A 26008-nucleotide genomic window follows, 5' to 3' on the forward strand; every position below is an offset into this window, starting at 1 on the left:
GTCATTGTGCGCCTGTGTCTGCTCTAGCAAGCTGGATGCTGGATTTCCATTAAGTCTGGCAATTTTCTGTCAACAATCCAAAACATTTTCTGGCATTATGTAGCACTTCCTTCAGCCTCATCCAGTCAATATTTGAAACTGCATCCAGAACACCTGCCAAGTGCAGCACGGTGGCTGTAGAGCTGGCCCCTGTGTTTGCAAAGCAGTGGGGCCAGGCAGGTGCTTTGCAGGGGTAGATGCTCCTTCAGGTCACTGCAGCTGCTCAGACTTTGCTCCTGCTTGTCATGAGAGCTTTGGTGCCTCTTGGCTGAATAGCAACACGCGGGGAGTGAATGTGTTTGGTACAACATCTCTTTACAGGCCCTAGTCCTTTCCAGTTGTGAAGCTCCTGCATGCATTAAGGGTACTGCTCAAATTTACCTGGTTTTCTGTGGTCACACTCCATGCAGCCAGTGAGAAGCACAGTGAAGAGCAAGCAGAGATAAATGCACATGAAGTGCTACTCTGCAGAAGAAATCAGTGAGAGAGAAAGGGCAAGGGCTGTGCGTGGCACCAGCCTATTCCTCTGCAGCAGGCAGAAGCAGCTGGGTATTACTGCCAACACGGGACACGCACTGGGAGGAAAAAGGCTCTGACACCCTCTGCCTCCATCCGCTGTGGTCGGAGAGTGTCCAACACAGAAAGCATCAGAGTGAGTGAGCAGTGTCTGGCCAAGCCCAGTGCATCTTTTGCAATCTTACAGCACTGCTGGCAGGCTGCGGGCTGTGGTGGTTTCTTTAGACACATTAGGCAGCTTTCCTGATTTCACTATGGATGGAAACAGGCATTTGTCACTATCTAAAATTCTCACTCTTGGCACTTAAAGCTCAATTTTGTATTGCTGTTGTTGGCTGCCAGACTACAGCAATTGTTATATATCTGTGTTACAGTGAGCTCTTAAAGCCTAGCCAGACTCAGTATTGCACAAAGAGAGCAAACATCCATGCACTGAAAAGCTTGAAATCTATATAGATGGGATTAGCTGTGGGTTGAAGGGATTAGTTCTCAATAGGAAAATAGGATGAAGTTAGCTATTTCAAGGAATTTATAAAACTGGCTTATATTAATGCAGCAGGCAGCTATGAGAGCTCAGCAGCAAGCTGTAGGATGCTCACTCAAAAGTAAATCTGTTCAGGACAGCGCTCACAGGCTGCCAGCAGGTCCATGTCAGGCATGTTCTGTGATTTGCATCACACATCTGAGTTAATTTGTGAATGTTTTTTTCCCAGTGGGAAGCAGTACACGAGCTCTGGTGCTGGCTGGAGTACAGGCTGCCCTCCCAGTGGGGACTGGGACTGCAAACCACAGCTCTGCCAGGGGCTGTTCCTGGGAAAGAAGCTGGGGGAACACCAGTGAGGTCTGGGCAAGACATACTTACGCTGCCAGACAGCACTGCTGTGCGTGCTGAATGCATGGGCCAAGAGCCTCTGCACGTTCAGCCTCTGTCCTACATCCTTTAGAATACTCTTGGTTGCTTTTGGTAGGCATAATGGGATGAAGGGTGGCTTGGATGTCCTTCCCAGAGCTAGCCTCTTCCTGCAATGCTTCCCAGAGGTGCTAGGACTGCCACTGCACCATGGAGAATCAAGGAATACGAAAACAGGGATTAAAACAACAGCAACCAAAAAAAGCAGCATTTTCCCAATACTTCATATTTTCCTTTGCTAATGTTTATGGTGGAACAAGACATTAGGCCCATGGTATAAAGTCAGTGGTTTGAAATTCCCCAGCTACTGCCCCTGTATTTATATACAACCTGATCGTTCCTTTTTGGAAGTTCAGTGTCCGTGAGTTCAGCTGGGTTCTGGGCCATCAGCAGGTACCTGTCAATGCAGGACTAAATCAATAAAACAGCCTTTATTTATTTATCTATTTATTTATTTATTTATCCTTTTTTTCCTTCTCTTTCCATGTCAGCTAACACACATAATTTTTATTTTTTTGATACTTTTCAGCCATTACAGAAGCAATTGAAATCCCACAGTTTATTGGTCGTAGTTACCTCATATACAATAATCCAGATATCCTGAAAAGGTAATGTATCTCCTGTGAGCATAAGTGATTGTACTGGTTCTTTACTGTTACAGTGTTGGGAGCCTCTTGTGGCAGGAAGTTGTATATTTAAGTGTTTTAAACTATTTCTGCCATAATTGTATATATTTCAGGAAATATATATTTTTTATACATTTGCTTATGGCTTAGCTTGTTACAATAGATAAGCATCTTGTAGCCTTTGAAAAAATATCAGCATACATCTGATATGGAGGAGGACTGGTGTGTGCTTTTTGAGAACAGAGAATAAACATACAGATACTTCATCCATTGTCTAAGGGTTTAAACTCTTACTCTAGACTAAATTTTAGGTCCTCAGACTTCTATTTGGCTCCTCTTTAAAGATGCCCAAATACCAGCAAATTTTGCAAATTTTATTTTAGCAATACCAGCCTCTATTTCAACCACTGCTTCTGGAAGGTGTGCCAAATGTCCTCACCTGTAGATCCATACCTCTCACCTCCCAGGGCACCCAACCTACCAGACGTTCTCAGCATCTACTTTTAGACTGCATCTCACATGAGAGGGGGAAAAAAGTATTTTCTCTTCCTTGCATGGAATAACCCGGTGTTTGGGATTCTGGGGAACCAGATCCAATTCCACCACCCTGAAATGCTGGAAATGGGGCTGTGAACCACAGTCCCTCACAAATGAGAATGTAGGCAAGTTGTTAGGCAGTGTTCAGCAGGACGGGGGGACGTGAAATGCTGCATCATCTTCTAGGTTTGTTTGAAAGAAGACTGGCTCAGTGCAATATTTTACTATTATTTCCTTCTCTTGCATTAAACAGGGTATCAGGAGCAAGAACAAATGTGTTTATGAGGTTTAAAACCACAATGAAGGAAGGTCTTTTGATGTGGAGGGGAGACAGTCCCATGCGACCTAATAGTGATTTCATTTCTCTAGGCCTTCAAGAAGGAGCACTAATATTCAGGTAAACTATCCTTAAACATCCTTATTTTTACTGCATACAATGCACTCGGTGCTTGAAGGAACCAAGTTGGAGGAACTTCAGCTTATGTTTTGTTCAGTGATAGATCCAGTTCTTGTCTGGGAAAGGATACAAGCTGAAGTAACACGCGACCAATTTTACATCACTCTTCCTCTCTCCCTAACAATTCTTAAAACATCATATTTTTACAGTGATTTTGGTAAAAGTCACCCTAAGAGGGTAAGAGTGCTGTCAGTAACTCCCTCCATTGCTCTTGCATCTTAAGTAAGTAGACCAGGTGTAGGGCTTGCAGAGAGAATGAGGGTCAAGGAAAGAAATCCTTGCTAGTGCCCATGCTCACTGTAGGCTTAGTCTTCATTGGATACTTGGGTGTGCACATGGGAGCAGGACTCTCACCTTCTTAAACCCCAAAATAACCCTCCCTGTTACACGGGGACGGCTGGCACCAGGCTTTGTTACTGCCACCACCAACACAGCCACTTGTTTAAGAAACAAATAATATTATTGTCAAAAAGCAGTGTTGGGAAATGGCTTGTCTCCTGTTCTTGCTCTCCAGAATTGCTTTCACCCTCTCAGGCAGTTAGGCAGAATCTGTGCAATGTTCTGCACGGTGCTTTATGGGACTCGTGCCTTTTGAAAACCATATCTTTCCTCATGATCCCACTTCTAGGTAGCATCATCTCCAACTTATGAAGGTAGGCTCAGGTGTCTGGAACCCAGAAATTAAGATACCTGAAGTGTGAACCTGATGGGGACATAGTGTCTGTTGAGTAATTTCACTAGCACCAAAGAAACACTGAGCTTCAAATGAACTCTGGAAGTTCACAATTATCTCTGTATTTATATCATTAGGTTTCATCCTTTCTAACAACACAGGTCTCAACCTTCTCTGTAATGCATGCTTTATTTGACTGGTAATAGTTTGTTTAGCAACCAAGTTTAGCAACCTCTCTCCCATTAGGCCAAGGGTTTGTAGGTCACTGACCATCACAACCTCCTGGCTCTGGGAGGAAATGCCATGCAGAAGCCCTCTCCTTGCTGCCTGGGCCAGTGATGATGTGGTATGCTCTCTGACCTGGGCAGGAGGGAGCTTTGTGTGTTCCTCCATGAACCTGACTTTGCAAAATAAATGCATCACCACTGGGTTTCCAAAGGAAGCTCCCTGCAAAATCTGATCCAAAGTGGGGTTCTGCGGGCTGAGCAGATGTAAGAAGCACAGAACAAAGGTGCTCAATCAGTGTGTGGGGAGACAGTCTTTGCAAGGGAGGTGGTAACACTTTACATTATGGTTTGGCATGTGTGGTTTTTGTTTTTCTTTTTAATTGCAGCTACAATTTGGGCAGCGGCATTGCTTCCATAGTGGTGAACGGCTCTTTCAGTGATGGGCGGTGGCACCGGGTGAAGGCCGTTCGGTAAGTGGCCCCGCTTCATCCCAGAGGCAGCACCACAGAGGAGCCACCGCAGCTCCCTCCCTGCTCTCGCGACACTTTGGGGCTGAGCCACGAGCAGCTCGGCTGCTGCAGGAGGGCACACACAGAGATCATTGTACTGGAGGTGGCGGTGCCAGCTCTGAAGGCCAGCACAGCTCCAGGCAGGCTGCCAGCGTCACGCGGGGCTGTTCCCAGGCGGTGACAGGCCGTCTCTCCAGCCCATACCGTGCGGGTTAACTGCATTTCTCTTCAGCGTCTGCATTCTGAAATTCCCTAGTGAGCACTCTGAGGACTGGCACAAGGGCTGGAGCACGGGCTGTGGATGCCTACTTTCTCTGTTTGGGGGAGGTGCAGGCGTCTAGCAGTGTATATATAACTCACATTTATAACTCATTACCTCATGGGAGGCCAGCGTGCCCAGTGGGGAAAGCACGCATCTCTGTCCTCGTGAGATGTCGGTTCCCTGGAAATCACAGACTGATGTTAGCACGGCTTGTCACCAAATTCAGTGAGAAGAGAAGCTGACAAGTGGCTTTTCTGTCAAAGCAGTTATTAACCATTTATGAAGAGGAAGTGGCCTAAAAGCTCCATCAAGAAAGGGTCCGTTTGAGCAGGGCACTTCTCATGTTTTACCTCAGCTTGCCTTTTTTCACTTTTCTTCTGCTTCTGCAGTTTATATTTTATTATTTTATATCATGTTTTTTATTATTTTATATCATGTCTGATTTTTAAAAGCACATCAGCACCTGCCCATCCTCCCCTAGCTGTGCAATTTACTCCTTTTCCAGTTTATTTCTCCTCCAGAAATGTGTCTCCACCTTTGCAGGTCCCTGAAAAGAAACGCCCTGAGGGGTCAAGATTGCCATAGCCTGTCACTGCCTCAAATCAGCCCCATCCTCCACCAGGCATTGAGTCCCCTTGGCCTCCTGGCAGGGGGAGGATGCTGCTGCTCCTCCCACCTGGCTGTGGGCTGGATGCCTAAGAGCAGTTTGTTTTTCATTTCAGGGATGGGCAATCTGGCAAAGTAACTGTGGATGATTATGGAGCCAGGACTGGTAAATCCCCTGGCAAGATGAGGCAGCTAAACATCAATGGAGATCTCTATGTAGGTGAGTGCTCGCTGTCCATGTTCAGCACCCAAATGTGTTTTTGTGCTTGCAAGGGTGGCTACAAGCCAAGGCATCCCAGCTCAGTCTGAGTCCAGGTGAAGGCTCCATGCAGCAGCCTCTGGTCCTCCACAGCCTGGTTTCTGAGGGAAGGGGAGCAGTGGTAGGAGAAGGGACTAGTACCAAGGTGCTCATTGTAGGCCCCAGCAAGTAACATTAGCTGCAAACCCTGCACATTAGTGGGAGCCTGGGCACAAGCTTTCCCAGTGCTTATTGCTGCTACAGTTTCTGCAATAAGTAATCAGGATCCACTTTCTTTCTCTTCTGCTTATCCCCTCTGAGTGCCCAAAAGCTGTATTTAAAAAGCACAGCACAACCCATGGCACAAAAATCACCTCTGAGGTTTGCTGGGAAGCTGTATCTCATTGTTGGGCATGCAGTGGGCTGAGCAGGAGCACATGTTGGTGAAGAGTGTCTCATCGCTTCCTTTTCCCCAGGTGGCATGAGGGAGATTGCCCTGCACACCAACAGGCAGTACCTGCGAGGGCTGGTGGGCTGCATCTCGCACCTCACGCTGTCCACTGACTACCACATCTCCTTGGTGGAGGATGCAGCTGATGGGAAGAACATCAACATGTGTGGGACCAAGTGACAAGAGAGGAGACCTGGAGCTGAGGACCCATCCTGTTCTTGCGTGTGCAGCTGAAAGCGAGCTGGCTGCCACAGCCCTCCACAGCCGGACCACAGTCACCATCAGAAGATGACAGAGCCAAAGGGAAACCCTAAAAAAAAGAACATTTTCCCTCTCCTTTCCTCTGCTGACCAAACCAAACTGAGTATTTTGTGTAGGAGCCGTCCCCTTTACCCGCTGTGTGTTTAGTGAGTGCTAAAGGTCGTGCATCAGTGCAAACGGCAGAGAACTGTGTGGTGTTATGAGTAGCTCTGTAGCTGTGTTGTGGTCCATAGGTTGTCTTTTTTAATGTCAAAAAGGGCAGTCTTTAAACACCTGCATTCATTCCACCTTGCAATGGTACAACTGTATTGTGCAACAGATACATGAGCAGGCAACGTATCTATGCATTCAAATATATGTCCCCAAATCAGCAGTTCTTCTCACCGCTCTGATTTAGCTAAGTTATATTTCATCCCATGTAAATAACAGCTGCAGTGACTGGTTTCAAAGTGTTGTTGTTTGTTGAGGAGGAAAGTTCTTAAAGTCTACTTTTTTACTACAAGCAACAAAAATCAACGAACCAATTTTATAGGAGTAATTTTATACTTGTATATTTTTTATAGCAGCAGCAGACCTGCTTACATGGTATAACTTTTGACATTTAGGTGTACTATACAATTAGCTCTTTGCACACTTTCCTAAAAATAGCAAAGTGACCTGTGGTTTCAGTTGGTTATATGGAAGGCTCAGTGTCTGTATTATACAGTTTTGGTGGAGATATTTGTGAATTATAACCAGTTTTAAATCTTTTTTTGTTTTGTTTTGTTTTGTAAATTTTGACAGTTTAAAATGTACATTATGAAGTTTTCCTGGCTTAAACAGATTAAAAAATTAGGAGGAAAAAAGTACAAACTCTTGCTGCTGTGGTATTTTAAATCACAATTTTTAATACTGAAAAATGAGAAAAGGGATGTGCAAGAGACCTTGGTAGGTCACAGACCTCTTAAAATAAAATGTTTTCTAGGCACTGAACCAACACTTGTGCAACCTTGATTGCCAAACTGTAATTTAAGCAGGCGAAAAGAGTGCTGTTGAGACAGTAAGGAAATGATCCAGAATTTCATAGTTTAGAGATTTCTGGGTTTGTTAACTCTTTGTCTGAAGCAGAACTATGAGCTGTCAAGGGGCAGAGGTGCCAGAGAAGCACTGACTTCCCTGCCAGCATGGGCTCACCTGAACGGCAACTGCTGGGAGGACCTGATGTGGCAAAAGCAATGGGAAACAGGATCATTTGGCTGCTTTTTTACTGTGCCCAGGGTGCTCCCTGGGAACCAAAACACGTTTCTGAGTCTCATCCCATCTAGAGCTGGCTTTGAACAGCTGCAGGCTGTAGGGAACAAATGGCAGGTGGTGCTAGATGTGAGCACATGTGAAGGAGCTGCTGAGGAGACCACAGCCCCTCTTGTACGTACTGATGGGAGACCTCGATTGCTTGGGGTGGTGACCTTGTGCTCCATGCAGACCTGGCAGCAGTGGCCAAAAAGAGATGCTGGGAGTTAGAAACAGAGAGAAACAGAAGAATATATGATGGTGCCAGCATGTAGCATGTGCACCTGTGCTCCATCCCCTGCTGAAATAGCACTGCAGAAAAACTAAGGAGATAAAAAAACTAATAAACTAATAAATAAGCAGATGGCAGATGAGCTGGAGACACACATAGCTTTTCTCCCAGGAGAAACAAAGTGTTTTTTTGGCTTGTGGAGCCCTATGGGGACAGAGGTCATGAATGTATGGTGTATGTGTGGTCAGAAGAAAAAAAGGATAGTGTATACATCAAATGAAACTGAAGTACATTGTCAGGGTATGGCTTTAAACTGAAGAAAATTGGAATTTGATGCTACTGGATAAAAACAGGAAAAGTGCTAAGAGTTTGAAAATGGGGTAAAAAGGAAAAGCAGTGGAGGCTTGCTGGCTGCTGGAGAGGAAAGAGTTGTGTTTTATGTGCACTGGGGTTTTCCCAAGCACCAAAGACCTGACCCATTCCAGCACAGGGCAGAGAGATCTGGCCAGCTAGACCCCTTGTCCTGGGGACCACTGTGCTGCTGGTGACAGGGGCAGCGCCAGTCCCAAAACTGCATCACTCCCTGCTCTGTCACGTGAGCCTCTTCATTTCCATCCTTTCATTTCTGTTGCAGGGTTGGAGAGCAGTTCCAAGGCAAACATCTGGCAGGAGAGAACTCTATTTTAAGATAATTTACTGCAGAGTAGCTGGTGTTTTGGTACAAGGCAATATTTCTCCAGAACAAAAGCTACTCTTTGAAAGGCAGGGAGGGGGGCAGCTGGTAGGAAATACCTCTGTTGTTGTTGTGGAGAAGGAAAAGCAGCAAGCTGCAGCTCTGCGAACGCCTCTTCCCAAATGTGTGTATCACCGCACGGGAATTTGGCGCTGGCGGCATCGCCCCGCCGCAGCGCAGGCTAAGCACGAGTGACACAGCTGCATGGCGCCGGTGGGGGGCGAATAGCAAGGATGCTGTGAGGCTTGATTGCTTTAAAGAAAAAAAAAAAGAAAAAAAAAAAAGTACTGTTTTCTGGGACTTTTTAGAGTGAGCCTGAGAAAATTCCAGATGGAGAGCATCCCTGCACATGCATTTGTGGTCTTCCTGGCAAAGTTTGGACATGTCCTCAGGCTTCCAACACTCAGCAGGCTGGGCAGAACACTGGTGCCAGGAGTGCAGGCGCATCTGACCAGGTACAGGGGCTCGGCTAGGGCAGGAGAAGGGAAAAGGGAAGGCTGCATGGCAGAGCACTTAGTCATTTTCCCAGGAACTGGCCTTGGATGTGTTGCTTGCTCACCAACGTTCTTTATTAACTCTATTATTTATCACCCAGTATATATCTGAGGCTCAGTGCAACCCTGGCACTGCAGCACAGCAGGATGCACTTGCACCCATTGACACTCCTGTGTCCTTTTGCTGCAAGTGCCTGGCTTTTCTGGAGTAAGCTGCGGGGCATGGAGACTGCTCACCACATGGCCACCATTCCCAAGTTCTGGCAGGACTTTCTGATGGGTCAAACAACAGGCTTTTGAATTTGGGGCAATCTCAGGGGCTTTTGCACATCCACTATAGCTCCAGAAGCCCTTGGAGCTGGTTTGTAGCTCTTTGGTGGATTTTGTCACTATTGAGTCCTGCTTTACGTTTCAAATCCCCATGGCAGAGGTGGCATTCAGGGGACAGCTGTCCATGCCTGGGCTCTGCAGTGACCTGTGAGGTAAGCGGTGGCTCTGTGTGCTTCTGAGCAGACTGCTAAAAAAAAAAATAAATAAAAGGGGAGGGGTGGGGGGAGGGTGGGGGACAGACAAAAATTCCTACAGAAGAGCCATGGAAATTCAGCTTTGTATCCCTAAATCCTTGTGCCTCTCTTTGCAATGTAATCCCCTTTCCTAAATCTCAATTCTTAGTTTTCTTCCTGATTTTCCACACTGATCCTGAAAAACCCTGCTTGGTGCCAGCCTTGGATGGGACAAAGCAGGGTCTGTGCTGTGCCTGGGAACCCAGGGGACAGTCAGGATAAAAGGGATGGTGGTGGCAAGGGAGAAGGGCGCCCACCATCTGTTTTTGGGAGCCACTGACTGTTTTTGGGAGCTGCTGCCTGCCTTTCCTTCCCACAGGGCAGCATGCCTTGCTGTGACCCAGCCCAAGCCACCTCCCCAGGGTCCAGCTTCTTCAGCAGAAAAGCCTGCTGAGGACAAGACCAAAGGACAAGGACAAAGTCTGTTGAGGACAGGGTAGTCCAATTTTTGTGGTAGGCAAAGCCTCGCTTTGGTGGTGGTGTGTCCTGGGTGGTCAAATTGAGGGGCCAGGAGCTCTCTCCATCCCAGTCACCCCACCTTGACCCTGAGGTGAAGAGGAGGGGGCTGCTAAAGTTACGCTTTTCATTACCCAGGCTTTGCTTCTGGGAAAACACTTTAAAGCACTGGATAAAAATGCATCCGTGGTTTACTCAGGGAGAGCAGCAGCCCCATCCTATCAGCTGGACACTTCTGTCTGTCAGCAGCTTACTCCAGGGGCGGAGGGAGGGGGGGCAGGCCTCCCACTCGCTCCCATTTTCCTGCAGTTTGAGTCACTGCGGGTGCCCTCGGTCCCCGCGGAGGGGTGAGGACGTGGCTGCCACCCCCGTGCTCGGGCTCACCGGTGAGTAAGCAGCGGCAGTGCCAGGGCCTGCTGCTCCCAGCAGACTGCAGGCACCCGCCCTCAGCCGTGTCCCCGAGCAGGCCAGGATGAACCCTGCACTGGCTGTGGTGTGTGAAATGATATAAAAGATCACCTATTCAAGTCCCTTTTTCACCCTCCTCAGCTCCACCAGCCCCAACTCATCTTTGCCCTCTCATAAAACTCTGCCATGGAGAGTGCCTGGCAGCATTGCGGGCCTATTATCCCCATTTCACTTGTATTTCCCCTCACTGTTGGAGCATTATTCTTTGTTTATTGTGCACAGGACAGAGACAACATTGTTCCTCTCCTCCCCATGTCTTTTTTAAGCTTCCTTCACTCTTCCTCTCTGAGGAAAAATTGGTGCTGTTCTCTCAATGCCAGCCTCACCGGCTGCTTTTTCCTGCACTGTACATGGCAGCGAGATGGCAGGAGTGGGAGAGGGGATGTCACCAAGGTCGCTGTGGGGCTGGCAGCCACAAAACCTCCGATTTGGGGACTGGGTGGAAGAAACAGGGCAGCAGAAGTCCTGTCTGGCTTGCAAGACAGCGGCTTTCAACCCTTTTGTTTATTTTGCAAGTCCTTAAATATTTTCCAACAGTGGTATTTGGCAACAGTGGCAACTTTTGTTGTCACCTTTCATGGACACAGAACAGTTTCCCTCATTTTTTTTCAATTTTCTTTATCTTTTAAAGACACAGAGAGGTAATATTTAAAATTTTCTTTACAATTTCTATTGCTTCCATTTTTTTCCCCTCACAACATCTTTTAATTTTGGCACCAACGAAGCCGAATTCAAAAATGAAATCACCAATTCATCATCCAAACAAGCAGAATACTTTTTTTTTTTTCTTTTTTCTTTTCTCTTTTTTCTTTTTTTCTATTCTCTTTTTTCTTTTTCCTTTTTTCTTTTTTTCTTTTTTTAGCACTAATAAATGATTCGTACACAGGGACTCTTGCCTTTATTCATGGGTTGAGAATAACTTTTTCTAACAGCAAATGCAGGGAAACACTGGATGCTACTACTGCAGGCAGTGATGTGTTAGGAGCAGCTAGCACTGACAGCAAGCAAGAAATACAGTTAGGCAAAAGAAGGCGGTACGTGTGGGAATGAGGACAGGAAATAATGACATCTTGAGTCCCTCTCTGCACCCATGTCCTCATGGTGAAGAATGGGACCATCCCAACTCTCCATCACTACCTAACTTTCAAACTTGGACAGTGTATTGCTACAGCACAAATCATATTCTTCTGAAGGTCCTAACACTATATGAAACTCAGAATCCTCCTGGCTCTGTGATTTTTAATTATGTTTTAAAAGCGCCTGTATTCATAGCTCCCAGGTAGCTCATAGAGTGTGAAATGCACTCAAAATGAAAAGCTCCAGCTCACAGCTGGCTTGAGGTATTTTCTCCACAGTGGCTGTAAATTGAGCCCAACGGGATATTGTCAATAACTGATATCTGCACTGGGTTTGTGACTAGAAAACAAACAACGCTGGAGGTGAATTCTCACAATGATAAGATGCGTTACATGTACAGTAAGGAGCACTGCTGGGCTGTTTGCCACATTGGAGCTCCATGTGGTGGGGCAGAGCTGATGGGAGCTGTGAGGAGGTCAGAGACCACCTTGTGTCTTCAAGGGCCAACACTCTCAGCTGCTATTCCAAACAGGCTCTGTAGTGGTAGAGCTCAGCCCAGGCTAGCTGGTCTGTGTCCTTTATGTACTTGGCTCAGCTCTGGCTGTAAGGACAAAGAAACCCACTACTTACATGTTCCTCTGGTGCTGCAGTTGCATGGCTACCTCAGTGTGAATGGATGGTGAGCACCAGCAGTCCAAGCTGTGCTAAGAACCAAACAGACTTAGGCTGGTTTTGCCAAGGTTTGAATGTCCAGTGTCTGAACAACTGCTGAACTGTTTGGAATTATTGCAATGTTATCACCCCTTTGCTTCTTTTAATCTTAAGGCCATAAGGTGATGGAATGAGACCTGCCTTGCTCTCATCCCTGGTATTCCTCCATTGGCCGAAACAGTTGCAGGGCTTGGGAGCAGCTTAGGGATTTCACCTTTAGAACAATCAAAACCTTTCCTCATTTCCACATCTCTATTTTTTGCAGTCATTTTACTGATTAAAGGATTTAGTCCCCTTGGTCCCTTACCTGCCCAACATTGTGTGGAACTCAATGGTAGCTACCAAGGTAGCTCGTGTCACATCAACAACTTGCCCCAGCCATCTGCTATGGCAAAGACAACGAACTGACTCCAACTTTGGAGACTGCCTCAGCAGAGATGGACTGAGTACAGTGCTGTCATGCAACCATGGCTTTTCATGGTTTCATGATGTGTTATGGCACTTGTCTGTCCACACACTGCAAACCCAGTGGGTCACTTGTGGTTCAGACGCTGTGGTTAAATGAGCCACAAAATTCCTTTGCTAGTTTCAAAGTGCTGTAACGTAAATAGTTTTAAACATAAAGCCCATGTTACAGACACCATAGAAGCTGATCATCTCACTGTGAGAAAGTGTCCTCTATCAACCAAGCCAATCCCATAGTGTGCAGCTTGGACCCCTTCTTCCTGCATTGTTACATGCTGCGGATAGGAATGTCTGCCATGCAGAGCCATCCACCAGAGAGCTCTGGAGCTCCATCTGGTCATTTCTTCAAGCCTTCAGCCCAAGCCTGCAGGGAAATCATTGCTCAACACCCCTTACCCCGCTGTCTTAGAACCACATGCCAATGACATGGGTAAGGAAAGTGCCCTTCTTCCTCTTGTCACATTGCATGACATGAACCAGGAGAACTTCAATGAACCATGAACATATGCACTACAAACTGCCGTGCTTAGGAGAAGCTGCTCAGAGAGTACTTTTGTTACTCTGCCGATCAAGAAACCAAGGCTGTGCTTGCCAGATCCTGTGGTTATTTACTCTGGCACAAAGTTAAAATATCTCTGTTTATGCTAGAGCATGAGCAGAATTTACTTCTTATTTAAAAATAAACATGCAAGCAAGAAATATCAAAACATGTAAGAGTGTAAGAAAATATATTTATTAAATTCCATGGCAATACTATGGTAAAATTGTTAAATACATGCGTATTTTTAGACACACAAGCAATACAACAGGAGTTACAACAGCCAAGCAAACTAGGCGTAAAATGTATGCAAAGTTGGTATCTTAGTGTTAGGTTAGTCTTACATGTCATCTGCCCCACTGGAATATTATTTCCCCAACACAGTCCCATGCTTCCATTTTCAAACATGCATTTGTTTAATTGCTTAGCTAACAGATTTTTTGTTGATACATGTTGTTGAATCACTATTCCACTTGGTATATGCTACAACTTCATTAAAGTGCATTGTGATGGTTTTGTCTAAATTGTAAAAGACATCTTTTTTTCCATAACAGATCTGGAAGCTGGAAAACTTTGTTATCATTCAGCAAAAGAAATATGTTAAATGACTGATTAGGTTTAGTGTGTTAGGTTGGCTATTTTGTCAGTTTGATTTATTGATTTATTCTCAGAACTAATTTCTATAGATGACCATTTCAAATTGGGAAACAATATTTTCACTAGTATTCAACAAAAGTCCATTAAAATCTTTGTAAAAAACATAACATAAAAACATCTCTAAACAAATTACTTATGCTGTAAAAAATATGGTATAAAAAGAGCTAAAAAAACATTGAACCTGTTCACAGTATATATTTTGAAAGTTACAGCATTATAGTACAACATTTTTTTTTTCTTCAGGTGACCTGCATGACTTCACTAGCTCCACTGCTTTGTGTGCCATAGCCGGAGCAAAGTTCAAACTATCTTTACCTTGAAGTAGGATTTCAGATGAGAGGTGATTCAGTTATCTTCCTTTTTGGCTATCCCTGCTTTACAAATGTTTCTGGCAGGCTATGAAGTGTACGGTGCTGTTCATCGTAAGCCATTCTTAAAATCACATAAAGGAAACACTGTCTCAGTGAAATTCAAGATTTATTTATTTATTTATTTATTTATTTATATTACTACTAAAAAGTGTGAGACCTTACCAGTGTCTATTTTACTTTGTCCTATTTGAGCTTTTGGAGCTTTTCTCAGCCCAAATAAGGAAAATGAAAACATTTCAGTTTCTACATAGTCTCCGGTTAAACTTTGCTCTCTGGGTACTATGGTTTTCACATTAGACCAAAGTGAGTTGAAAAGGTACTTAAACATGTGGCAGGCTCATGGAAGCTGTACATCTATTTCCACTGCAGCTTGCTTTCAGGTAACTCCAGTTGAAGTGCAACTTTGGGACTGTCCAAAATCCTATCTTGAGATACCATCAGGTAACACATTAAGAAATAAGGATGGCTTCTGCTCTGGCTCACGACAGAGTTACCCGGGCACAAGGGCAAGATGAGTCTGGCAAGCGATTAACACCATCCCTCACAGAGCACCCTGCTCACAGGCCAGCTCACCTGCAGTTGGAAGCTCAGCCCCCAACATCTGAAATACAAATACTCTCTTTAGACTTTTTTTTTTGTTCAAAAGAGAAAGCAATTAATAGACATTTTTGCGGGGAAAAAGTATTGTTATACACCCTGGGACAACTTGTAAAGTTACAGAAAACCCTGCCAAAATCATCTGAGGTTTGTTTGCATAACATGCAAAAAGGAAATAAACACTGGCTATCTTAGAAACACTGGGGAAAATCCAGAGTTATATAAATAGGAGAGGAGGGGAAAGAAAATTATTGTGGAAGAAACTGTTTTCCAGCTTCTAAGAAGGCATTTACAAATTTAAGAAAGGCCTTAGCATGAGGAAATGAGCTTTTAAACACTCCAATGTTTCTGAATCTCAGCATTTGGGGTCCGGGAATGTGTTCCCAGGCTTGCTAAGGACAAGTCAATGAAGAAGCCAACAATGAATCCTTAGAACTGCAGACATTGTCTCTGAACAGCAGGCAGACAGGTCACTGCTAAATGCATGGCAGCATGAACTCTGTGTAGGATGGCAGGAGGAGTGTAGATAGCAACCATTTCCTCTAGGCGAAAATGCACCTCTGAAGGCATATATTTATTCAAGTACAGGGCTCAAAAAAACATGCTTTGGGAACCGTAAGCCAACTTCTTCTGCAATACGCACCTAGTTACACAATGCTGCAAGCACGTGTTTGCCTAAGGAGTTAGGACCTTACTTAGTGTTAAAAATACTAATGTCATTTGATCTGAAGTCTTCATCAAAGTTGTGGCAGAGCAGAGGATGCTATTTACATGGGAAGCTCCTGATGTATTTATGGTACAGAGCCTTGTTAGCAATCTGATTCTTCAAATACTACCCATATTTTTCCTATGCATTTCAAATTCTTTTAATATATTTCTATCTACTCATAGGTACAAATATTCTATTTACAAAGAAACAATTGTCTAAAAATAGACCACACAATTTCTCATTGCCTTTTAATAGTGATATCCAATCACCTCCCTCAAATGCATTCAATTGTCTTCATTTTTGCTACAGTTCATGTACAACCAAGTGTCCAGGAGGACAGCATAAGAGGGAACCCCACAGTCTTCCACTTTAACTTTACACAGTTGTACTTCCCAAAAAGGGAAAGAAAAGGGGAAGAGAAGGAGAGGGAAAGGGAGAAGGAGAAAGAGAGGGAGAGGAGGCTTGAATGTGCCTCTTCAGAGCAGCTTGAAACTCGAGCTGAGCAGGAGCACTCTGCTGCCTGCCCTGTGCCCAGCAAAGGAAAGCTCTGGTCCCCCACATAAACCAAAGATGAAGAAACATGTTACACTTGCCAATTCTGCCGTGACAGACAACACAGCCACTGGTTCCCTTTAGAAACAGCTTACCCATGAAAGCAGCAGCTATGGATAACAGAGACACCTACAACAACAAACGTCAGTGATTAGGTCCTAAGTCTGCATATGCAGCCACCACACAGCAGGGGAGATAATTCACTGCCTGCCCATAACATTAGCTTACTTGTTGAAATATTAACTAGTAGTTCTGTGAGGTATATCACATTCAAATCAACAACTCCCAAATTTAAGACACAAAACCAAGATCCCAGATCAGCCCCTGCATGTCAGTTAGAACAGCAAAAATAACCAACACGTCAAATAGGAGAGTGCATGATATTACATCAAACATGACCGTTGTTCCATGCATGAAGTGAACAGTACAAAAAAAATTACAAAACCCAAACCCAACTGTCACATTTGACAGGCATGGCTCAAAACAAAAAAGCAGCAGCACTGATGATTTGCTTTGGAAAGACATTGTTTGACATTGGCACCCTGCATCTCTGAACACTGATCCAGCCAGAGAACTGAAGCATTGAGTTAGGTGTAACAGTGTTTTGGATACAATCTCTTCTGCTTGTATCCATTCTGGAAGTTTTTTTCTCTCTCTCTTTCTTTTTTCTTTTTTTTTCCTTCTTTTTATTAAAAAAAACAACAACAACTTTCTATTCTTTTAGAAAAAAAAAAAAAAGCAAAAATTTAAAAGGACTAAAACAAAATAGATGTTCAATAAAGGAATGAGATCTTTCAGAAAATTACTGTTATGAAATACAGGACTACAAGATTCCTAATACGTTTTTTAAAATCAAGGAGAAGGAATTCTACTCACATCTAATTTGACTGAAGAGGCTAACTGGGAAGTCCAAAGGCACTAGTACGAGGAGTCTGATCCCCTTAAAGCCCAAAGTTTTAGTCTTACAATTGATATCAGTACATCTAGAAGCTAAACAGCACCACACTTTGAAAGTGAATTTGGTATGGAAGACATTCTTAAAGATGCTTTAAAGATGGTTTAACATGTCACTCGGGCTCAACCAGTAAGACTGCCCTAACAGTCCTTGTCACTCATTCTAACTACTGCATGCACCTAAGGGTGTCTTCACCTGGTTACTGAATTAGCACACATGCTCTCCCCACCCATCCAGTGCATGGATTTGCTGCAGAAGATTTAAGATGGGCATTTGAAAGGAGTCCTCACTGGTAGCACTGAATAGGCTCGATGGGAACAACATAGTGAAAATAACTGACCTTTCTAGTGCTGGAATGAAGACTGCTCACTGATTCATAACCATTAAGCAACAGTAATCAATGCTACATATGCTGTGCAAGCCTGTGTCTCTCCCCCTACTTGCCCCAGTGTAGTGCTACTGATACAAGATTAAGGATATGGTAAGCCATCACTATTAACAGGACTCTTCTGTCCTACATCCTGGAAGTCAGAATACCAGACAAATAAAATAGATATTCAAAGATAAAAAAAAAATAAAATAATAAAAATAGCAGTGACAGATAATTACATTCGAGTGCCTTAATAGCACTGAGGCAGACCCTACCTTTGGGGAACTTTCCACTACCTGATCACTAAGAAATGAAGCAATTGAAAGTGCTTCTGGCTTCACTGAAAAGGAAGAGCAGCGTGAAGGAAAACCTGAATATGTGATAGTTGTGTTCAACTGATTCTCCATAAGAGCACTGTGCAGGGTGTTAGGCTGATTTCTGTGAGCTCCAAGTGTTCTCGGCATTCAACCTGACTTTTAGTCTGCCAAGTTAAAATTTGACAGTACTCCCAAACTTCAGTTTGGTGTTACTTCTTGCAATATACAGCCATAAGAAAGCACTGTTGTTCTTCTAGATCAGTTTTCTTCTTTCCTATGAATCACCATACAAGAGTAATTGCTCCTCTGCACTGAGAAACAGCTCCATTAAACACAAACACAACAAACCACTATCCATGCACTCTGTTCTTGACATCTTCTGCTTCAATTAAAAGCATATGGCAGCGCAATCTAAAATTCATCTTAGGAGATAAATACATTAAGAAAAATCTGCCTTAGTGAAAAGAATTCATCTCTAAATGAAGCATTGTGAGCTTTGGAATAGAAAGAAAACATGGTTAGTATTAGGGTATACCCACTGCCCAGCTATAAAGCACAAAGAGCAGAACTGCTTCCATTTAGGTATTATTTTAGTGTTCTGAATAATAGTCAGTAATAGGTTAGGCATGGAACTTTCTCTTGCAGGGATGCCTGGTGACAGATGGACACCAGCTATGCACACTGCCTTTCTTTTCACTTGCAGATCTGTTAATTCCAAGATTCATCCTCAAAAGTAGAATCCTATCTGCACTTTCAGTTCTTTCAGGAAGACTGATCTGGTTTTACTGGCTTCACATTTCACTTTTCCAGAAGGCCTGCACAGGCAGTTGCTACTCATGATGATTTGGAAGCTATTTAGTGTTTTGCCTTTCTGTCAGTCTTGAAATCCCTCTGCATTTTCATTCTACAGAGATGGCAGAGACTTTCCAGTAACTGAAACCACACCACCCCTTGCTGTGACTAGGTTTAGCCTAATGCTTGTTTTTATTTTGATGGCCAGATAATGCAGTTTTGTAGACTGAACATCTGTTAAGCTAGCCATCCTGCTGGTCTGCTCACACACCTTTACAACTAGCCCCTTAGCCAACTCAACCAATTCAACCTCTTTATTTGGTTTGGAATCTCATTTAGAAATCCACTCATCTTACTTATTCCAAAAGCCACAATCTAGTTCAGGAAATCAAACTTAAAAAAAAAAAAAAGAAAAAAAAAAAGAAAAAGGTTTTGTTACAACTTTATGAAGACACTTTCTGATCAAGCATTTAAACAATTCTTCTCTCATCACTGTGTTTTACTTATCATAAAGTGATAAGGAATAGGTAAATTAGAAAGTACTTTGTCTTGTAAGCTAGTGAAACTCATAGCATGCCACAGTCTGAAGTTTACAAAGTGAAATGTTACAATTACAGCTGCCTATAGATGCATACGCAAAAACAAAAATTTTTAAAGATGATTGTTCTGAACACTTTTTTAAGCACACAAATTTACATAATTTAAGCTATCTTTGCTTCACATGTCTGGTAAAGGAGAGGTAGAAGTAGTGGCACTAAAACCTCTTGGGTTTCTCCATGCCACTGGAGCAATCCCACTTTGTACTCCTAAATAAGGTTTGTAGAGTAGGTCCTGTTGTATAGACATTGTGGAGAACAGCCAGGCAGCAGGTGGCAAAGCTAATACAATAAAGACCATCCAAAGAGCAATTTGTTCTCAAGGAGCTATAGTACTACCTCTAATTTCTGGTGCCAAACTGCTTGGACAACTAGTGTTAGTGGACAGAGACTTCCTCATGGCTTACATTACTGCATAGTCCAAAGACTGCTGAATACTGTGGGGGAATGGAGTATTGTACCACTCTGAGGCAGGAGATCTGGAGCTGAAACTATAAAATACAAAATGTATTAGTGCAATACATTAGGAAACATTAATTCCTTAACCCAAGGATAGAAAAAATATAGAGCATTCAAAGTGTTTCTTTAAAAAAAAAAAAAGTTTAAAACTTCATGCAGTTCTTGCTGAGGTTTAAATCAGTGTTACACTTTTTTCCCAAGTTTGTACCCCTGAGTCAAACATTGAATAAACATACAGTAGGTACAGAAACTAGTGTCTAGTTAAAAAGAAATAGATTTGAAAAGCCATTGCTTCAGAAGTGTTAAGCAGTGACAATACCCTTTTGTATGGGAGAAAAAAAAAAGTAGCACTTTGATTTGTTCTTAGTTTATCACTAGGTAAAAGATCTCAAGAGTTTCCAACCATATCCTTTCCATGCATTAGGCTGAGGTTTGTGATAAATGAAACCCTCAAGTGAGTAAATCTGTTGGGGATACACTGTTTGAGTATGCACAGTTGAGGACAACTACAACAAAGCAAAGCAATCTTTCCAAGTTCTAAGTTGTATGAGACCATATTAATCTTGGAACATTATGTGAAGGTAGGCAGAGTTCTTTGACTACATTTATCAGGAGATCAAAACTCAATACCCCCTATATCCAATATACTTTACTAGAGTAATAACTAAATTGCTATAACTTTGGCCTCTTAGCCTCTATTAAAATGGAACATCAACACTTTCACTAACTTAAACATGATAACATTCAGCTTACTAGAACCTCTGCTGACTGTCTCCAAGAATAATGCATGCTTTTTGCACTTTTCTTCCTCCTTTCTTTACAACATCAGGAATAAGAGCTTATTTAGAAGGCAGGTTCAGGTGCAATGTGGAGTCACTTAATCATTTGGTTTGTTCTGAAAGAAGTGTGTAAAGGACCACCCTATGTTACTGGGTTTGGGAGAATCTTCATCATCTTTTGGGGGAAGCAGAAACTGTCGGGAATTAATAGAGCAAGGGCTCCCAAAAGATGCATTTTCATTGTTGCTTTCAACTGATCCAGGAGAGTCTGGAGTGTCCATGTTCCAGGCATTTGTGTTTGCTTGAGGTCTGTAACCTGCAGTTTTATCTGATTCTTCCTCTGCAGGTGAGCGACTCTCTATTTTCAGAGCACTGATAGGCAGCTGCATTTGTGGCTTATAGCCTGCTGTAGTCACTAAGTCTATTTCTGACTCCTCCTCTGGTTTAATTTGAGGCTGATACATTGACTGAATGTCAATGTAAACCACCTGAGATGACCCCACAGATTCATCCATAGGGGGATTTGAGATTTCCTCTTCAATGATAGGGGGGCAGTAAGACACAACCACATGGTTTTCTGTTTCTGAGTCAGATCCATCTTCAGGTACAACAGTGTCTGCTGCCGGGGACATCATCTCTGTATCTTCAATCTTGGGAGCTGCAGACCGTGTTTCCACCACTTCAACACTATTGGGTGTACAAGGGTTCATTTCCAGTGTTTTTAGAGTCTTATTTCCCTGAAGTAAGAAAAAGGAGAATGGGGAGAGACTAAACCAAAAGACGTGGACATCCGGAAAGCAACAGTCTGCCCAAATTAAACCAGTATGCTGGCTTGTGGCTTGCATTCATTCCATTGCCATTAGTACAATATAAAATTAAAAAAAAGTGTTTTAATTCTCATTTTCTGGCTCATCACAAATTCCTGTTAATGTTAAAGTATTTCAGCCAAGTTAAAGAGAGTCCAGATCTTGCAGTAAGTGTTTGAGAACCATTTCCCCAAATCTCAGCTATGTATAATCCATTCCGGAAGGTTCACAGAATCACAGAACAGAAAGGGTTGGAAGGGACCTCCAGAGGCCATTGGGTCCAACCCCCCTGCCAAAGCAGGTTCCTTAGAGCAGGCTGCCCAGGTAGGCACCCACATGGGCCTTGAATATCTCCAGAGAAGGAGACTCCACAACCTCCCTGGGCAGTCTGTCCCAGTGCTCCGTCACCCTCACCATGAAGAAAAAGGTTCTTTAAATGTTACACTCAGTTCCAACTATGGTGCCTACCAGAAAGTTGGAGATGTGGCACATAGACTTTCCACTTCTCCTAACACTGTGACAACTCCTAACAACTAACGGGGAGTAATGTACCCATCTACTGAGACTTCCCATTAGTGTGGCAAGACAGGAATACATTGCAATACATACAGAAGTCACGCAGTGTCTTGCCCTGCTCTCCTCTGCCACAGAGTTGTTTTACAACAGGAGCAGAAGACTCAAAACTTGCTAAAGTCTTCTTTACTCACAATACCTCTTAGAAGTTTAAAATGCTAGATTTAAAATCAGGTTTACCTCACAGATGTTCTTCTGAAACTGCAGTGCCTTACTGTTCTCAGGATTCGGGATCTCTGGATAAAATGTTTCTTTAATCCTTTAAGGAGGAAAGAAAGAACTTTTAAGTTACTAAGCCCTGAAACAGATTGCCAATACACTGACAGGGTCAGGACATTTCCCTTTAATTCAGAATACTGAAGACATCTGGCATAAAAATTTAGTGTGTTATACTTTCACTGAGTATTTAATGGAAAGAACAGCAAACCATTTTTTTTTAACTAGGGAACCTGATATGCCATGTTTACGAGAAACTGAAGATGGGATGTCTACCTGAGTGTTTGTGGGTAGCTCACAAATTACAATATGTTGCCAGCTTATTTCCATTTTGGAACTATTTATAAACAGTACTCACTGGGAGACAGGCCCCTGTAAAACCTTTTTGTATTCCTAACTCTCCCTTATCTCCAACTTAATTTCAATTTCTTCCTCACCTTTTATGAGGTGTTTTTACCATCCCCTTTTATGCAAAGGTCTGTAAAAGCCCACTGACATCTTTGGGTATTTACAGAAAACAAAGATTAACACAAATAATGGAAAAATCTAGCACTGAAGCAAACACAACCAGAAGATCAGAACTGAATGCAGGCATTTACCATTCCCTCTTTCTATAGCAAAAGATGCTCGCCACCACTCCAAGCAGAACAACCACTGCCACAGGGATGAGAATTGCAATGATTAGTCCTACAGCTGGGGGACAGAAAAAGAAAAAGACATTAAAGATATTATCCAAAGTTGCCAGCAAGGTTTATGCCTTTTCTAACAGCCCCACAGAGTACAGACCATTTAATCTAAGCAGAAACAGCCAACAGTGCCTGTGAGCAGTGACCTATTCCATAAACTTCACCTTTGCTGGAAAGGCAAAAATCCATCTGTAAATAGAGCTGACTCAGTCATAGCTACTTCAGCATCAGCAGATAACTCCTTCTGATTGCTTAATTGTGAAAGGCTTCCATTGCCACTGATTGCCACTGTTCTCAGTAGGCACTGGCATTGCACTTTCAGGTTGCCGGAGCTGACCAAATCTCTGGTAATGGCTCTTACAGGCCAACTGTACTGCACTGCACAAGTTGTGCTGCCTTTTAAATGGTTTACAGTGCTTCTAATCCCCAGGGTTGCTCTCTGATACATTCCCACTGTCTTTCTTCATGGATGTTAAGTGCTTTCATGTTTGACTTTTTTGTGTATTTTAGTTGCACCCCAGTGTTTAGTCCTTTCTTCCACATGGAATACTTTTTTAAATTCTTGTTCCCCAAAGTCAACATCTTTTTGTAACTGTCTTTCTGGGTTTGTTTCTGTCAGGGGATTGATAAAGCTGAATTCAAAGCAGAGAGGCATCTGTTTATAATTCTGAAACTGGTAAATATTTCCATAATGTCTTTCTTCCCATCACGTATTAGCAGATATTCATCATGGGAAACTTGACAAGAACAACTAGATGCTCGAGAAGAGTAAATTCAGGCTCTACCATATAGTAGTAGTTTAGAAGTTATTTTTCTTGAGGAGATTACCAAAAAACATAAGATAGCTGTAATAGGAAATTAGTTTTTCCTCACTCTGAACTGTAACATTTTTGTGTTTAAAAACAAGCAACTAAATAAATTAAAAAAAAAATAAAAAAAATAGGCTGCAGGCCCAGTGTACATAAAGGGACCAGAAAACAAACAAACTCAGCTTTATATACACTGAACAGCCCCTATGCTAAAGAACATTAATGATCAGGGATATTCAACTTACAGTCTTCCTTTGTCACCACATAGAGGCTGTTAGGAGGGCTCAATCCACCAGCTGTGTAGGCTTGTAGATCCAGTTGGTAACTTGTTTTCCCTTGAAGATCAAGTATTTTCAAAGACTTTTTTGTTAGGTCAGTGATATTCTTAACTTTAAGTTCTGGATTCCCTGTTTGTTTAGAAGAAGAAAGAAAAGCATACCTTGTAAGAAAGGATTCAGGGGGACAGCCTCAGCATTAGCAAGACATTCTTGAAGTCAGCTTACTAAATCTGGAGAACTCTCTGTGTAACGGCAAACTGAAACAGAGAATCCTGGTCATGCTGCTTGCTTGCACAGCAGCAAACAGCACAGGCCTGTGTTGAATTTTTTACTCTCATGCTTGTCCTCTTTTACTAATGTGAGTTATGTTTCAGATCTGTACAGAGTGTGCTCACAAGATGGGCACTGGAAGAATATAACCTATTAGACATAGCCATGTAACCTCCCTCGTATGTCGTCCATCCGGGGCATGTCTACATAGGGCAGTGTGTCACACTGCCACTTAGTCACTACACAGCTCCACAGCCTCAGTGAACCATGTTTTTCTCCAATTTTTGCCTTATATTAAAAAACAACTGTGCTACCCACACAAGGAGTTGATTATTTCAAATGCCTTTGTCACATATCAGGGACCAATTATACCAGTGACTAATGCAAATGAATTATGATAAAAATATTTTTTTAAAAAGTGAAATTCAAGTATTGAGAAAAAGAAGAAGAAAAAAGCTTAAGCAAGGAAGTTACCATCTATAGATTTCATTTACCTGATTCCAAAAGTCTAGGCTTCAATGCATCTTTTTCACCTTTTGCAAAGGAAAGACGATATCCTTCTAAAAACCCCTGACAATCCTCAATAGGCATGTCTTCCCATTTTACCAATATTGAATCTGAAGAAGTTTCTTCTACAGTAAAATTTGGTGCACGTTTTGGAGCTGTAAGGAGAATTATGAAGGAGAAAGCTAGTAAGATAAACCCTAGTACTAAATGCAGAATCTGGGTAAGTGTTGCATCAGTTTTATCTGAGGCCTGGCATGTTCAGCTTTTTCTTGAATATCTTTCCCTCACTCTCAAGAATATCAAAAACACTGAGCAGGTGACACTACAAAGATATAAGTTTATTGCTCTCCTTGTTATTAATTACTGCAATATTATCTACTAACAGCAGCTGAAAGAAAAATCTCTTCTTGGGCTGCCTTGCTACAGACCCATACACATTCTTCCTGCAACTAACGCCAGAAGATTGCATAAACATTCAGAAGTTATAAATTGCCTAGCTTTTAAAGGCTTTAACTTTGTGATCACATAGCTTGTCTTCCAAACTTCACATTGCTACCATGGAAATCTATCTCTGCTTAAAAGAACTAGGCTTAATGGGTATTTTAAGTCCTTACTGCAATTCCTGGACCCCACAGAAAGTGTTACAGCAGGTGTTGTGTAAGGTCACATAACAGGACTTAATCCGATGTTACTGCTGGTGCTGAACTCATGTTTTTGAATGTATCTATTTTGTCTCGATGGTTATTTGACCAAAGGCAAATCTGATGTTTTAGAATAAATCTACACTCTAGTGCAAAGTGAACATATTTCTCAGTTTCTAATAAATTTCCTCCATGTGTCCAGTGTATTCTTATTCCCACAAAAGCCTTTATTTTTTTTTCTTGAAAGCTTCCAAGTCTGTTGAGAATGCACACTGAAAATTCTTCTGGGAGACTGTACATTATTTTTACAGAGATGCAAATGGGTGAAGGCTGAGTTTCTGGTAAAATCATCTTATTCACACCTTCAACTTTAGGAATGAAATAAACAATGATATTTCCAAGGGATCAGATTAATTCAGCAGCAAAATTTTCCAAGCAAAGTGTCCTAGCAGAAAACAGATCAAACTTCAAAGGAAGATGGGTGCTATAGTTACAATACACTTTACACAGGAGCTGTTAAAGAGTAAGACAAGTTCAGATTCCTGGGAACAGAAAGCATTCAGCCACTAATGCATTTCCATGTAAGTAAGCCTTGCTCTGGATCACAACCACAATAAGCTGAAAGCGGTGAACGCAGTACGGGAAGTGCAATTCTCAGAGTGGTTTGTACCCTAGGGTCTTGTTCTGGTTTATAAAGTTCTTATACACAGAAATGTTGTAGACATCTTTTACTCCAAATATGCTTTGACT

General features: G+C 42.7%; 2 protein-coding genes across 10 annotated transcripts in view; one reads left to right on the forward strand and one right to left on the reverse strand.

Moving 5' to 3' along the window:
* EGFLAM (EGF like, fibronectin type III and laminin G domains) overlaps positions 1 to 7061 on the forward strand; it is a 75055-nt gene extending 67994 nt beyond the window's left edge. For all 3 annotated transcript variants that reach the window (XM_068667652.1, XM_068667651.1, XM_068667653.1), the window contains 5 exons: positions 1995 to 2073; positions 2882 to 3025; positions 4372 to 4455; positions 5479 to 5582; positions 6077 to 7061. In XM_068667652.1, coding sequence (XP_068523753.1) covers positions 1995 to 2073; positions 2882 to 3025; positions 4372 to 4455; positions 5479 to 5582; positions 6077 to 6231 — 566 coding nt within the window. In that variant the 3' untranslated portion in view covers positions 6232 to 7061. The remainder of the gene's footprint in view (positions 1 to 1994; positions 2074 to 2881; positions 3026 to 4371; positions 4456 to 5478; positions 5583 to 6076) is intronic.
* A 7389-nt stretch (positions 7062 to 14450) lies between these two features.
* Positions 14451 to 26008, reverse strand: part of LOC137848510 (leukemia inhibitory factor receptor-like) — a 55734-nt gene continuing 44176 nt past the window's right edge. For 6 of the 7 annotated variants that reach the window (XM_068667646.1, XM_068667650.1, XM_068667649.1 and 3 more), the window contains 5 exons: positions 24605 to 24772; positions 23808 to 23969; positions 22667 to 22760; positions 22032 to 22110; positions 14451 to 21209 (listed from right to left, as the gene is read on the reverse strand). In XM_068667646.1, coding sequence (XP_068523747.1) covers positions 20571 to 21209; positions 22032 to 22110; positions 22667 to 22760; positions 23808 to 23969; positions 24605 to 24772 — 1142 coding nt within the window. In that variant the 3' untranslated portion in view covers positions 14451 to 20570. The remainder of the gene's footprint in view (positions 21210 to 22031; positions 22111 to 22666; positions 22761 to 23807; positions 23970 to 24604; positions 24773 to 26008) is intronic. The other variant, XR_011091400.1, reaches the window with a different exon arrangement.

This window comes from Anas acuta, chromosome Z (assembly GCF_963932015.1).
Source record: "Anas acuta chromosome Z, bAnaAcu1.1, whole genome shotgun sequence".
NCBI classification, from domain to species: domain Eukaryota; kingdom Metazoa; phylum Chordata; class Aves; order Anseriformes; family Anatidae; genus Anas; species Anas acuta.